The sequence below is a fragment of the Genypterus blacodes genome, unplaced genomic scaffold, assembly GCF_046128005.1.
Source record: "Genypterus blacodes isolate CSIRO-AG114 ecotype Tasmania unplaced genomic scaffold, CSIRO-AGI_Gbla_v1 ptg000021l_1, whole genome shotgun sequence".
NCBI lineage: Eukaryota > Metazoa > Chordata > Actinopteri > Ophidiiformes > Ophidiidae > Genypterus > Genypterus blacodes.
Window position 1 is genome coordinate 5,905,401 of NW_027466834.1, and position 14,763 is coordinate 5,920,163.

At 47.9% G+C, this 14,763-nt stretch overlaps 1 protein-coding gene across 1 annotated transcript in view; it reads left to right on the forward strand.

Moving 5' to 3' along the window:
- Nucleotides 1-14,763, forward strand: part of igf1ra (insulin-like growth factor 1a receptor) — a 65,393-nt gene that overhangs the window by 42,768 nt on the left and 7,862 nt on the right. Inside the window, exons 3-18 of the mRNA XM_076142122.1 lie at nucleotides 5,425-5,725; nucleotides 6,363-6,499; nucleotides 7,160-7,304; nucleotides 8,118-8,326; nucleotides 8,473-8,584; nucleotides 8,739-8,974; nucleotides 9,060-9,227; nucleotides 9,306-9,510; nucleotides 12,034-12,323; nucleotides 12,490-12,632; nucleotides 12,719-12,884; nucleotides 12,989-13,091; nucleotides 13,319-13,389; nucleotides 13,490-13,719; nucleotides 14,337-14,441; nucleotides 14,591-14,750. Of these exons, the coding sequence (XP_075998237.1) occupies nucleotides 5,425-5,725; nucleotides 6,363-6,499; nucleotides 7,160-7,304; nucleotides 8,118-8,326; nucleotides 8,473-8,584; nucleotides 8,739-8,974; nucleotides 9,060-9,227; nucleotides 9,306-9,510; nucleotides 12,034-12,323; nucleotides 12,490-12,632; nucleotides 12,719-12,884; nucleotides 12,989-13,091; nucleotides 13,319-13,389; nucleotides 13,490-13,719; nucleotides 14,337-14,441; nucleotides 14,591-14,750 (2,781 nt within the window). The remainder of the gene's footprint in view (nucleotides 1-5,424; nucleotides 5,726-6,362; nucleotides 6,500-7,159; nucleotides 7,305-8,117; nucleotides 8,327-8,472; nucleotides 8,585-8,738; nucleotides 8,975-9,059; nucleotides 9,228-9,305; nucleotides 9,511-12,033; nucleotides 12,324-12,489; nucleotides 12,633-12,718; nucleotides 12,885-12,988; nucleotides 13,092-13,318; nucleotides 13,390-13,489; nucleotides 13,720-14,336; nucleotides 14,442-14,590; nucleotides 14,751-14,763) is intronic.

The window sequence follows — 14,763 nt, forward strand, 5'->3', positions numbered from 1 at the left end:
AGGTTATTGACTTATTCAGAATGAAGAACGAGAACACCCACTCAAATTTGGCTGCTAATTGCAGTAAAATATAGAAATATACAAAAAATATAAAAAATATATATATATATATATATATAAATGTATACGAAAAAGTAATTATGCACAGATGGGTGTGGCCTATATGGGCGCATGTGGACAGAGCTGATGAATCCAGACTGAAAGGAGTTTAGTCTTACAAAAGTTTCAAAGGTTAAAGGCCAACAACGTAAAAGTGGTGATTACAGCGAAACCAACAGCATGATTAGTACCAAAATATAGAATTTCTTCCTGAATCATATTCAACCAGACCACCAAGTTTCATTGAAATCTGTCAATATCTTTTTGAGATATCCTGCTAACAGAAAGACCAAGTGACAAACAGAAACAGAAAACCCTAATAAGTACATTATGTGTGTTTGTGTGTGTGTGTGTGTGTGTGTGTGTGTGTGTGTGTGTGTGTGTGTGTCTGTGTGTGTTGTAATTTTCCTGCCCCTACTGTAAATAAATGTCCTATATTTACTGCCTTCTATAGTGCTTAATTCTATTTACAGAACAATCTCATGTGACTTCCATTATAGCTCCCTTACGGGATCGTTGCCGTCTTGTTGTTTTTCTGTCGTTACGTCAACTTTTCCACGTAAGGGTCGGCAGCTATTAGCGGGGAGGAAATCTAACCCAGGTCTCGTTCCGCTGCCGTGTCTGAGTAAGCGACGTCTGTTCAGGTTTTCCCTCAAGGTATGGTTTCTCCCAATCTGTGAAAAAGCCATGCTTAATCGCTATGGTTACGGCTCCCCCCCCCCACCTCCCTTCCTCCCTCCGCCTGCTCAAGAGAGGACTTGTTTACCATCTCTGCTCCAGACTCAATAACATGTCAGTCACCGGGATTAGAACCTCCCCCGCACGCCTGCCATTGGACCAGCCCATATCTCCCAGCTCGGCCCCCTTCTCCCGCCGCTCTCCTCCCTCATTCCTCCCCCTCTCCCCCCTCCCTCCCTCCCTCCCTCCCTCCCAAGCCCCACTGTGAATAATGAATGATTTCCCAACTGTCTGTCACGCTTCCGATTTTATCTCCGCTGGCACAGGGGAGAGAAACATAGTGTGTTTTGATATGGTGGAAGAATGAAATATTTCATCAGGTTTTTCATTCCTTCTGCCATTTGTTTTCATGTTTCACCATGGACCATTGCCCAACGTTTGGTTTGGAAATCTCTATCAGTTTACCGAAATTCCTCATACTTTCACACCGTATTTCATCGTCTGAGGTAGCGGCGGTGTGCTGGCTGTAAACGTGTCACCAGCCTCCCAATGTAAACACTGTAGTTGTCTACTTACTCAGCTCTGCTCCAGTCTAGAGCATGCACGACTCGCGTTCAGACGAGTGGCACTGCGTTTGCTCCTCCTCTAAAGCCGTGGTGTTTTTAATCTGTAAATCAATGCATTTTGTTTGAGAATCCAGCATTGAACGCCACCCAGCCTGCCTGCCTGCCTGCTACCACAACACACACACACACACATACATACATATACACACCCTGCACTGGGAGCAGACAGTGTGGAAATCTAGCCGTCTTGTTATCAGATGGGAGCTGTGTTTTTGTTGATAGTGGGCAGTGGGCAGAGGGGTTGGGTAAGATATGGTTGAAGGGCTCTGTGGGTCACATGGCCCTGTATGCTGGCGTATGAAGGATTCAATCTGATGCTGGCTCTCTCTTCGCCCCTTGTTTACATGTTATTCTTATTAGATTTTCTTTGTTGTTATCAGATATACTCTTCCTCTGTGCTCACACTCACACCCAGATTAGCCTCCTCTGCTGTTTGATATCTGTAGCAATTCCTTGAAGTTGTTTTTGTTTTGGTGCAGCAGAACAAGGGATTAATCTTCTCCCCCCCCCCTTGATTCCTTCCTGCAGCCTGGAACATTCTGCAGATTCTTCACATAGCCCAGCCGATTGGGGGGGGGGGTACCTTTTGTTTTGAACAGAAAACAAACAGTGAACCCCGTCTTGTCACTCTTGTCATCCATCCCTACAGAGCAATGGCTGGGGGCTGGACTGGAGGGTTGGGGGGGGGGCGGGGGGATTGCACCAACATCCGTGCTGGCTGTTTTCTCATTCAGGGCTGATGAAACAGGCCCAGCCACTCCTCGTGTCGCAGTGCTCTGGTGAACAGCAGGGGCAGGCTGGCGGTTGGCTGTGATGTCTGTGACCTGACTGTGTTTGCTCAGGGAAAGAGCGGGGGGGGGGGGGGCCGGGTGGTGGTAACAACTGTGTGAGAGGATCATAAACCTCCCTGTCTCTCACCTTACCCAATCGTTTCACTCTGCAGCCCGCCGTGTACCATTTCTGACTTTTAACCCAATTACCGCAGTACGCAATGTGTTTCTGGGGTTTGATTACGTTCCGATCGCGAACTTGTTGATATGTCGCGCTCGTTTCCCGTCCGTGTGATGACATCACACTACAAGGGTGATGATTGCTTATCTTAAGAGGGGCCCCTTGTTGGGTAGTCCCTCTCCTTTGAAGTACTGGAAACCCACAATGCCACGAATGGCTATGTGTATAGAGCAGCGGCGTGTAAATAGAGCTGCGTTAGGAGCATCTATAAATAGAGGATTGTATCCTTGATACCGAGGGTTGTTTGGTCGTACAGTGAAACCGGGTCGACTTATATGGATTTAAGGCCGCAACTTAACCCCCCCACGCACCCCCCCCTCCTTCTTCTTCTGGTGGAAGGTATGCATGTTTGGAATTTCTCTCCATTGAGGAATCTGTTAAAATAATGCTGAAGGAAGGGCGCTCCTCCAGTACGCCTCAATAGAGTTTGCCTTGGCTGCCCCCTTTTGGTGGAATTCCAAGAAAACGAGGTCCTCCTGGTGTTGTTTCACTCTCCCCCTCCCCTCCCTCTGTACTCCTCTGCCTGCTTTCCACACACACTAATGTCAGCATCATATTTCTAATCAAATCACAGCTGTTATATGAGAACTTGTGTGTGTTGGCATTCGATGCTCTCATTTTTAAAAAGAACTTTGCCATTTGTTTTGGACCGGCTCCAGAATAGCTAGACGCACTAATTCATGAAGCACCTCCGATCCAAGTTCCTGGTTTCAGGTTGTGTCTTACTGCAGCGTAAATGCACGATATTCTGTATTAGGTTCACCGAATGAGCTGAGAGCCTTTCTGAGTAGAGGCTTTGTGTTTTCCTTTGTCATCTCCCAAACGCAGCATTTCACCTCATCTGCACTGTTCGATTTTAGCGAATGCGAGAAAGAATGGGAAGTATTGGAGAATGTGTCAGGAGCGAGGAGGATCCCTCCCTTCCCTTGTGAAGTGAGAGCCGAGTTGGCGCTTTGGGAGTGTGTGTTTGCTCTGCAGCATTGCTGTACTGCACCGTCACGTTCTTAACCTACACAGATGTTTTGTAAAGCAACATGAAATATTCATCAAGCGATTAGCTCAACAGCCGGCTTCATTTTCCCCGCTGATTCACAAAGCAAACTGCCGATGCTCCGACACCCGCATTTTATTTAAAAGCAAATGCACAAGTTGCTCCTTTCCTGACACTGTGCATTTTGTTGCACGTACACACGTACGTGTCACACACGTGCACTGCACCCTTGTGATTGATTAAATAGTGGTGTGGATGGCAAGGAAGTAACATTTATAGTGCCACAGTCTTGCATATTCTAACACATGAAAGACAGTAGTGGAAATGTGTGTGTGTGTAAGTGTGAGAATGTGTGTGTGTGTGTGCGCGCCCATATCCTTCCAGCTCTGGCTTTGCACCAGGAGGCGGTTGCTAAGGAAACAAGAGTGCTGTGCCTCTTTATTTCAGTTCAGTTCAGTTGAGTGTAGTTCAGTTCATCATTATTGCCCCTGTGGGGAAATCTATCTTGCAGTCGTAACAAACTGCGTAACAATAAAGAGTAAACACTTCAGGCCTCCGCTTGCAAACCCCACAGAAAACGGTCACATCTTCCAAATTGCAGCTAACACAGATTTTTCTTTTGTATAAACTACGACGGATGTCTTATCAGCCGTGCCTCCCCGTCGTCAGGCTCTTCAGATCGGCTCACACAGGTTTATAAACTCCAGGTGCTTTTCTGTTAGGACTCCTGAAAGTAGGACAGTCCTGCCTGCAGCGCCTCAACATTATTTAGCGGTGGGACTTATCTGCTTTCTTTGCTGTACATCTCCTTTTGCCCCTGATAGCGAGGCTGCGTTCAAAACACACACACACACACACACACACACACACACACACACACACACACACACACACCTCCCCTCCCAGTTTATCTGCGTCACTGTCTAATTTTGTATATGGAATGACGAGTTCCGTACAGATAAAGGCTGACGTAGTGACGGCTTGTTTCGCAATAACCTGCAACATAAATCTGGGGGCGCAAGAAACGACAAGGAGGGAGAAATGATTTTTCAATAAGACACGCGCCGTACGCTGAATGAGCTGTGTGTCGTAACAAAAATGTACGTCCGTCCCAGGCAGCGTGAACGTGCTGCGCGGCGTTATTGATAGCAGATTTCCATTTGGTTCCTCGCTGCCGCTTGGTAAACAAAGAGAAGATTTGACTTTTTTATGTTGCTCAAGCTTAATTTGAAACACTCGGCTGTTCTCTGCGTACTCTCTCTGTTCACTGGTGCTTTTCTCACGGCCTGAGAGAATGTACCGTACTGTACCCAAGCACTCTTCTAAAAGTACACGTAGTCTCCCACAGGAAGAGGTGATTCAGAATCAAACAGGATATTAACTGTATTTGTTTGCATTGTGATATCATGTTCTTCCTGCCTAGTGGCCTGGACTTCATTATTACATTGATTTCACAGAATGCAGACATTAATACACCAGAGTGCGACGGGGTCATAATACGACATGAGGGCAGTTTACTCACACAGCTGACAGCAGTCCAGGTCTCTAACACGGCGGCTAATCTGTGAAGTTCTCCAGCCCCTCGGCTCTGCTGTGGCTGCTTGCACATCCTGACTCATCTCCACTCGTGGGCCACTACAGCCAGACACAAACACACACTCACAACATATGAAAGGATGATTAGAGAAACTGACGAAGCCGGACTGGATTTTATTAATGAAAGGTGGACCATATTCACAACAGGCCTCGCTCCATCTTCCCTTGTTTGTGGCTGTTTTTGATACCATAGATCAAAGTCCAATTAAACAGATTGTTTGCAGGGTCAGGATCAGTCATGTAATCCTGGGTCTGTCCTGTATTACTGCATACTGACATGAAACACAACCAGTGCTGCAACATTCTGACCTTTCTCATGCTTGGTTTTCTTGCAATAGCATCCAGACAGTGCAGACAGTCAATGCTTGTACTTGAACGTGCTTGACCTCTTCTCCATCTCTCCCCCTTCTGTCTCCTCTCCAGTGTGCCCGAACAACTGCAAGCACGCCTGCACAGACAAGGGGGCGTGTTGCCACAGCCAGTGCCTTGGCAGCTGCACGGAACCCAACAACGACATGGCCTGCTCCGCCTGCCTGCACTACTACCACGAGCGACGCTGCGTGCCCGACTGCCCGCCGCACACTTACAAGTTTGAGGGCTGGCGCTGCATCACCATGGACCTGTGCGCTCAAGTGCACCTGCCCGGCGACATTCACTTTGTCATCCACGGGGGAGAGTGTATGCTCGACTGCCCCTCCGGCTTCACCCGCAACGACAGTAATCGGTAAGAAAAATCCTTCGTCTCTAGTTTAGGGACCCTGTTGATGAAGTGTACCTCAGTTGGACCCAACCTGACCCTGGCCCCTCACAAATCTTACAGCATTAGAGGTGAAAAACGGATTGAAGCTTTGTCTTTCAGGCTAATTTTAAAGACTAAAAGGTGCTGAACATCGCAAGCTGTATTTCACTCTCACCGCTGTTTTTTTAATAGATAATCTTCCTGAAGAGATTCACCAGAGCAAGCCTGGACTTTTCCCTGTTTTATCATCAATGTCTGATAAGAGAACCTCTTTGTGTGCAACTCAGAGAAAACGTTCCCCCTCTGACTCCTCATTTTCTCAAACTTTCCAAGTTAAGTCTCAGCTGCCGAATAATTTTTTGGCTACAGCGCCGACATTATGTCTCAGAGGTCAGCACGGTGACTCACTCTCTCACGGAAAACAGAGTTCAGATGAGGGCTCATGAAAGGTTCAAGTCTCCATGTGAGGGATGACCTCGTATCACACAGACAATTCATTTGCCTGAAACATTCGGGATGCTCGGGGAGCTAAGAAGTGGGAGCGTGTTAAGTTCACAGAAGATTTACCTCATTCTTCCTCAGTTTTTACTCTTCCTCACGTGGCCCCTCTGCTGTGTTTCAGTATGTTCTGCAGCGCATGCAACGGCCCGTGTCATAAGATGTGTGAATCGCCTGTCATTGACTCTTTGGATGCTGCTCAGTCCCTGAAGGACTGCACTGTCATCACGGGCAATCTGCACATCAACATCCGCCTCGGAAGTGAGTACGACCAAACAAGCGCCTCCACCGTACATTATACAGAGTATACAGTAAAATATTACAAGACTAAATGATTTTCACTCCAGTATTTTTCTAATTACTTTACATTACATTTTTTGAATGACGAAGCCATGAGACAGACGAGCAGAAATGACAGACGACGCCTGTTGAACGCGGTGTTGCATCTGTGACCCTCAAGCGGGTTAACAGCACCAAATAGAAAACATTTTACTGACTTATACTAGGATGTACACAACACTACAGTAATGCTTCATAGTCTACAGTATACGAGCTCTGATATTTCTTCATTACGCTGCACACCACTGCCCCGCACATTCTGATCTACTGAGACAGCTAAAGTGGAGGAGCCTGAGGGTTGCGGGGCTGATGGGAGGTACAGCGTGGGCCACCGACTCAACATCACATCTGCCGCTCGCCGTCTAACTCAATTAGCACCTTATGCTATTTATTTGCTCAGTTGACAGGGTTGTTCATGAATTAATCTCCACATATGCTAAAGCTTAAACAATTTAGTGCTCATTGGGATACTTTCATCCACAGCACTCTCTGGGTGTGTGATTTCTTTATGTGTTTCTCACTCGCTGTTATGTATTTGTGTGTGTGTGTGTGTGCGTGTGTGTGTTTATCTCCTCTCCCCAGATAATATAGCGTCTGAGCTGGAGAGCTTCATGGGATTGATCCAGACAGTTAAAGGCTATGTGAGGATCCGACACTCCCACACACTTGGCTCGCTGTCCTTCCTCAAGAGCCTGCGTTACATCAATGGGGAGGAGCTCATGGATGAGTATGTCTGCTTTTGTGTGCACGCTTTAACAATGCATGCATGTGTGAGTGCGTGTGACTGTGCTGGAATGAAAGGACAATCAACCGACACATTAGCACCTACTTACTGTGTCAGCGAGGTTACATGAATGATAGATTTTTATAGTCACTAGTTGCAATTGATGGATGTGCACATTAACATAAATCATTATCTAAATGAATCACTCGGCCAGTGAGCCAGTCAGTGTTTCTGTACAAACCCAGTCTCATTGTTGGACACTGAGCTTGTTAGACCTTTGCTCATGGTGCCACCAGGTGGCAAAAATAGTCTCGTTTGAACAACATGTCTGAAAATTTCTTTTCCTCTGAAACATGCTGACCTGAAGTTAAACACTTGTGACCTCTGCCATGTTGGTGTCAGCTGCTCAGTTTGTTTTTTAGTTAGTTAGTTAGCACGATTACTCAAGAAGTTAGGATCTGATATTTACTAATCCTGGTAAAGCAAAGATCCAGTGTCTGACCCTGGATTTCATTATTCTTGTTAATTTTTGCATTTTAACAAGGGCATTTTTATTCTACGACAGACTGTCAATATGGGCAATCCAGATAAGGATCAGGATCTGGCAGACTCAGTTACAGCCTTGGAGAGGGGCCACATTAATGGAAATGCTGTAAAGTGAAAATAGGGATAGAAAAATGCAACAACTGCTCGTGTTTAGCTGAACTTTACTGAACTGAGATGATTATGATTCTGTAACATGCCAAATAAATCGTATCTTTGTAGTTCTTGATGTCGAGATGATAAACTCATTGCATTGTCTCCCTCCGTCTTCAGTATGTACGCGTTCTCCGCCATCGACAACGAGAACCTGCAGTCTCTGTGGGACTGGACCCAGCACAACCTGACCATTAAAGCTGGACGCCTCTTCTTCAGCCTGAACCCTAAGCTGTGCATGTCTGAGATCCACAAGATGTGGGAGAACACGGGGATAAGTGTGAAGCCACAGGAGGGGGATTTCCGTAACAACGGTGAAAGAGCCAGCTGTGAGTACTTTTATCACTGATTTGAGTGATTATTTTCATTAAAAAAGGGAGCAATCAGTCATTATATGTTTTATATTCATCACATTATAACCATGTAAAATATACATGTACACAATCATGACATTTCATTTATTTTTTCATGGCAGGTAAAAGCTACATCCTGAAATTCAAGTCCAACAGCACAACAAGCAGTGTGATCAAGATGACGTGGGAGCGCTACAAAGATCTCATAAGCTTCATAGTCTACTACAAGGAGGCGTGAGTATCCAGATGCACTGTACATAAGAATATATTTAGTATATACAAAAACACCTCTACATGGAGACACAGCTGGTAATGTCTGCATTCTTTAATATCTATAAATTGATATGTAAAACACATCAGATAACACGACTCGCTTGTTCTGTTCCAGCCCTTTCCAGAACATTACAGAATTTGACGGTCAGGATGGCTGTGGTTCAAACAGCTGGCACATGATGGACGTGGATCTTCCTCTGGAGAAGGACATGGACCCGACCGTTGTGCTCAAACACCTCAAACCCTGGACCCAGTACGCCCTTTTTGTGAAGGCCATCACCCTGCAGGTGGAGGAAAAGCACGTCTACGGAGCAAATAGCGACGTGGTCTACATTCGCACCCGGCCATCGCGTAAGTCTGATACAGTCGTTGCGAACGTAACCTCATCAATCCGACTTGATTCTACTGTGACGCTCTTTGACTTTACTTACCGCAGAGCCATCAATGCCAAAGGACGCCCGGGCATTTGCTAACTCCTCAACCAAGCTGATGGTACGATGGTCACCTCCAGCCTCCCCCAATGGCAATCTGACCTTCTACTTGGTCCGCTGGCAGCAGCAGGCTGAAGACAGGGAGCTCTACCAACACAACTACTGCTCCAAAGGTCTGCATCGCTCACTGCTTTCCTCTTTTTGTGTCAGGGAAATGTGTCCTTCACTTACGGTTGATTTCTTGGTTTCAGATCTGAATATCCCAATCCGGATGTCAGCCATCGGCCTCACAGACATGGACGAGAACACGAATCCCACCAAGTCAGACCTGTCTGGGTCTGCGAAGGCTTGTTGCCTTTGCCCGAAAACCCCCGAAGAGAAGGATCGCGAGAGGGTCGAGCGTGTCTTTCGGAAAGTCTTTGAGAACTTCCTGCACAACGCCATCTTCCTGCCTAGGTACAGTAAGCAGCAGATGGAGCGAGAGATGTACGACTCTGTCATTATGTGGGGGTCATCGAACAGCCAAAGTAACTGTGATCCTACTTGTTTGCCTTCGTGGGTCAAAATGAGGAATGGCGCCGGCGGTCGGGGTGTGACGACTCCTCTGGCGCTGACAGGATCTAAGCACGGGGGTGTAGACGGAGTAGATGGGGGGCCGAGCCGGCCCGCTGGGCTCGCTCCTTTTGTCGGGCAGCGCTGATGAGGAGACACGCTGAGTGGGATCCAAAGCCTTCTTAACGCTCTTGTGGCTTTCTGTTGCCGTAGCAACTGTGGCACCGGGATGTTAGGACCTAGCAGGCAGCAATTTAGGCAACACAAACAAACCCAGGAGAGAGATGTGATTAAGGTCTGAAGGACCTAGTTTGGCTGCACACGCGTAGCTGCTACGGCTTTTTGTTCCTCACAATAGCGAATGACATCTGTGTTGTGTTATCATTTAACTTGGTCATGGGTGTTTTACTGTTTCAAAGACACAGATTAATTCCTCTCCCTCCCCCTCCTCCCTCCCTATGCGTCTTTGTGCATTGATGTTGTAACACTCGGCTTCAACAACTCATCCATACCAGTGAAATATGGCAGTGCCAAGGCACCTCGCACACCCGCATCTTTAAACGATACCTCAGAGTATTGAAAGTTCATTCATTCACGCAGCGTTATGGTGCCATTTTCCTTTGCTTCAGCCTCGCTGTTGTGGAATTGGATCAATATGTCTGTGGAGGAAGTATAATAAAACAAAGCCTCTCTCTCTCTCTCTCTCTCTCTCTCTCTCTCTCTCTCTCTCTCTCTCTCTCTCTCTCTCACACACACTCTCTCTCTATCTCCTGCTCTCTCTCTTTCTCTCTCTCTAGCTGTGTTGATTTGTTATACTATATCTTGCTTGGAAACAGGCGCATGGCAGGTCTCTTGAACTCTCTGCTGCAAACGGAGCCGGCGCTACTTTCCACTAAAGGTTCAGGGTTTAGACATGGGGCGAGGGTAAACTCGGCTCTCCTCCCTCTTCTCTTGCATGCTCTCTCTTTGTCTGTCGCTTCTTTTTCTTTGGGAGGGGAGTGAGACAGCTGCCAGGAAATGTACAGTGAATCCATCTGGAATTGAAATGAATGAGGGAATGAGGGAAGATCCCCAATCAGACTGGAAGACAAACAACTACGCAAGTGAGAGAGAGGCAGGGCGACTGTCTGGAGGGAGGGGAGGACAGTGTCTGGTTTAGGAGACCTCCTGCTACATTCCAAATCTAAGCGTTTCTACTGTAATCACCAGCTGCTATCATATCACACACGCTTACCTGTGTAACACGTCTACCTCAGCTGGTTGCCGTTACCTCACAGGGTTACCAAGTTCGTCACATCCCTAGATCTATTTTTAGCGACAGAGGCAGCGCGCTTACTTTAGTCATTGACTAGTTACAAGGTCGTGCCTCAGACTCGCTGGCCTCCTCCTCCTCCTCCCCCTCCTCCTGCGATGGACTCCGACAGCAAAGTTGATTTGTATTGTTAGTCATAATAGTGGATGGCACTCCAGGCTGGGCTTTGATCCCACCGCAGCAGTCGAAACTCCCTCAGAGAGGAATGTTGACACGGCCGTGCGAGCGTTCTTTCCCACAGATCTATTCAAACCTCGTGTCTGCCCGGTCACAAAAAATACTCGACCCGATATTATTCTCAGTATACAGAACGAATCCTCGGCTTGTCAGCTTTTGTCTGCGTACTCAAGTACACACTGCAGTAAATACCGCACCGCCCTATTCACACTCTCCTCATACAATCTCTACACCTTCATCACCATTGTGCAACGCGTTCCTGACAGCTCAGCATTTCAACAGCTCTCATCACCTGTTAGATTAGACACTTGTTTGGATCGATGCGGCTTTGAGTTTCTCACGCAGTCAAGAGACGGCAAGCTTTTCTTTTGAGAAACACTGCAGGTTTAAGTAACTGCAAAGTCTGTTTTCCCGCGGTTATGACATCGTGCAGCTGGTTTCGAACATTTTGGTTTAGAATCCCTCACCGAAATACACAATAGGCCACATTTAGACTCTGGCTTCTATGTTTGCTGCAGTTTTCCTCATTGGGTACTCTTGTTATTGTTGATTGGCACACTGTATGTTTGGAGAACTGCGTTAAATTTAAGTTCTCTGCGAAGCCTCGTGGGCAAGGAGGTCCTGGGTTTGAATCCCGTGCCAACTGGGATCGTTTTTCTATGTGGCTTGCCCAACCATCAGAAACGTGTGCGTTAGGTTAACTACTGTACTCCTGCCAGTGCCCTTGACCAAGGCACTAGGCTCTAGATTTGGAGTCGGTGCCCAGGCTCCGGACTGTGGCTGCCCGCTGCTTCTCATCGTTAGGATGGGTTAAATGCAGAGAAGTGCACTGGTGAGGTTTCTCCTGACCTCAACCTTCTATACAGCTCTACACTGCACACACACACATCATCATCTGTTTGTCCAGCTGCTGATTTATTTCTCTCTCTGTATTGCAGACCTCCGGACCGTCGGCGTAGAGATGTGTTTGGTGTGGCAAACACCAGCCTGTGGCTTGACGCCGCTGGCAGGGTGAACGTCACCGCGCCAGGCCTGGGGATGAACGGCACAGACGGGCTGCCCCCCATCATCGAGTACGCCTTCTCGGAGGACAGGAGCACGGGGGACTACCTAGAGGTGTCCAACCTGCAGCCCTTCACCGTCTACCGCATCGACATCCACGCCTGCAACCAGGAAGTGAGGCGTTGCAGCGCCGCGGCCTTCGTCTACTCTAGGACCAAACCTGCAGGTGAGAACATGGATGCAGTCTGACAGAGATGTTACGCCGTGTGTTACGGTGTGTGTTACGGTGTGTGTTACGGCGTGTTTGTCACCGTGTGTGTGTCGCAATGTCTTCTCTGATATTTTAGACTCTCATAATTATTTGTGTTTGTGTGTGTGTCTGTGTGTCCTAGATAAAGCTGACGACATCCCTGGGAAGGTGATTTATGAGCGGGATGACAAGGTGGAGGGTTGTGTGGTGCTGCACTGGCCCGAGCCCCTCACGCCTAACGGCCTCACCCTCATGTATGAAATCAAGTTCCGTCTGGGCACTGAGGCGAGTACGGCCATCAATAGTGACTGACACTTTACACACATGACCTTTACCGTTATTTAACCACAGCGTGCTCGTTTCCCTTTTAGCCCGAGAAGCGCGAGTGTGTGTCACGTCAGCACTACCACGAGCATAAAGGAGCCCGGCTGACCAACCTGGGCTCGGGGAACTACTCGGCCCGCGTGCGCGCCACCTCTCTGGCGGGGAACGGCTCCTGGACGGACACCGTGTCCTTCTACGTGCCTCCTCCTAAACGTAACGCCACACTTTCTTCCTTACACTAAATCTACAGCTGTGTGCTCCTCGTTTCCCCCCAGATTTTAATATTCCAACATTTGCTTTTCTGTCCCATCTGACAGGAGAAAACGAGGTGACGTTGTACTTAGCCGTCATCATCCCCATCATCGTGATCCTCATCATCGCCACCCTTGTAATGATCCTCTTCTTCGTTAACAAAAAGAGGCAAGTATTTTTTTATGAACATGGTTTCCACATTGCGAACCGCATTCCTTGATTATCTCGTGGAAGTTATTATGCTCGTGAAACTTAATGATCAGTGTAATGTTAATTAGAGTTAATAGGTGTTGTTTTCATTAACATTCCCCTGTGGTGAAGCCGAGACTTTGCTGTAGAGTTACATAACCGATCTGCAGTCAGCGCTGTCTAACTGAGCCGCGTTGTGTCCATAGGAACAGCGACAGACTGGGGAACGGCGTCCTTTACGCTTCAGTCAACCCGGAGTACTTCAGCGCTGCCGACAGTAAGACGCATCACAATGCCAAATGATTCAAATAAGGTTGTCGCATAGTGTCGCATTGCGAGGCCGTTCTGTGCTGACCCCCCGCCGTCTGTTGTGCTAGTGTACGTCCCGGACGAGTGGGAGGTGGCCAGGGAGAAGATCAACATGCACAAGGAGCTGGGCCAGGGCTCCTTCGGCATGGTGTACGAGGGCATCGCCAAGGGCGTGGTCAAAGACGAGCCCGATACGCGAGTGGCCATCAAGACGGTCAACGAGTCGGCCAGCATGAGGGAGCGCATCGAGTTTCTGAACGAGGCCTCGGTCATGAAGGAGTTCAACTGTCACCACGTGGTAAGAAAGACGCACATTTTCATTTCACACTTATTTGAACGTTTAGAATCAGTCTTTTCATATCTTCTCTTGCTTTTCATCGAAACTACTTACCTTTGAAAAGACAATTAAATTAGCTAACGAGCAAAATCGATAATGGTCGCAGCTTAAAGACGGATTTATCTCGCCTTAATATGTAGACTTTACGTCAAGCGGATGAATTATTATGGCTGTAAACCAATCAGCAGAAGGTCACGCAGAGCCCAGCTGCAGTAATTTCAGTTAATTATTGATCCGTGTGCATGTACAGAGAAGAGCGGGAGAGAGACACAGAGAGAGAGAGAGAGAGAGAGGGAGGAGAGAGGGGTCAGCAGGTCACCAGTGTCCCCGTGGCCGCCCGCCTCAGGCTTTGTGACGCCTCCTGGAGATTGTATCAGTGCTCTTATCACGACACTCGCAGCCTCATTAATCACATGAAAGAAGAAGTTACAGAGATAAGATGTTTCCACGTCGGTCGTTTGAACTCTTAAGAAAGATCTTCAGAAACTAGGATGAACAGCTGTGCTCGACAATCCGTCACCAGCTCACCTGCTCACCTGCTCACCTGCTGACCTGCTCTGTGTTGTGATTGGGTGTAGGTGCGTCTCCTGGGTGTGGTCTCCCAGGGGCAGCCGACCTTGGTGATCATGGAGTTGATGACGCGTGGAGACCTCAAGAGCCACCTGCGTTCCCTCCGTAAAGAAGTAAGCAACCTTTCAAAAGAAATCAGTGTTGGTGTAAATTGTTTGTTTAAGAGATCAAAACCCGCAGACAGCAAACCCTCATCCACACACTGAACAATCGTCTCCGTTTGCGCCCTCAAACCTCCTGACCTTCTCTCCACCGCCCGCAGAACTCCACCACACAGGTTCTACCCCCGCTGAAGAAGATGATCCAGATGGCGGGAGAGATAGCGGACGGCATGTCGTACCTGAACGCCAACAAGTTCGTCCACAGAGACCTGGCTGCCAGGAACTGCATGGTTGCCGAGGACTTCACCGTCAAGATCGGAGGTAAATCAATTTA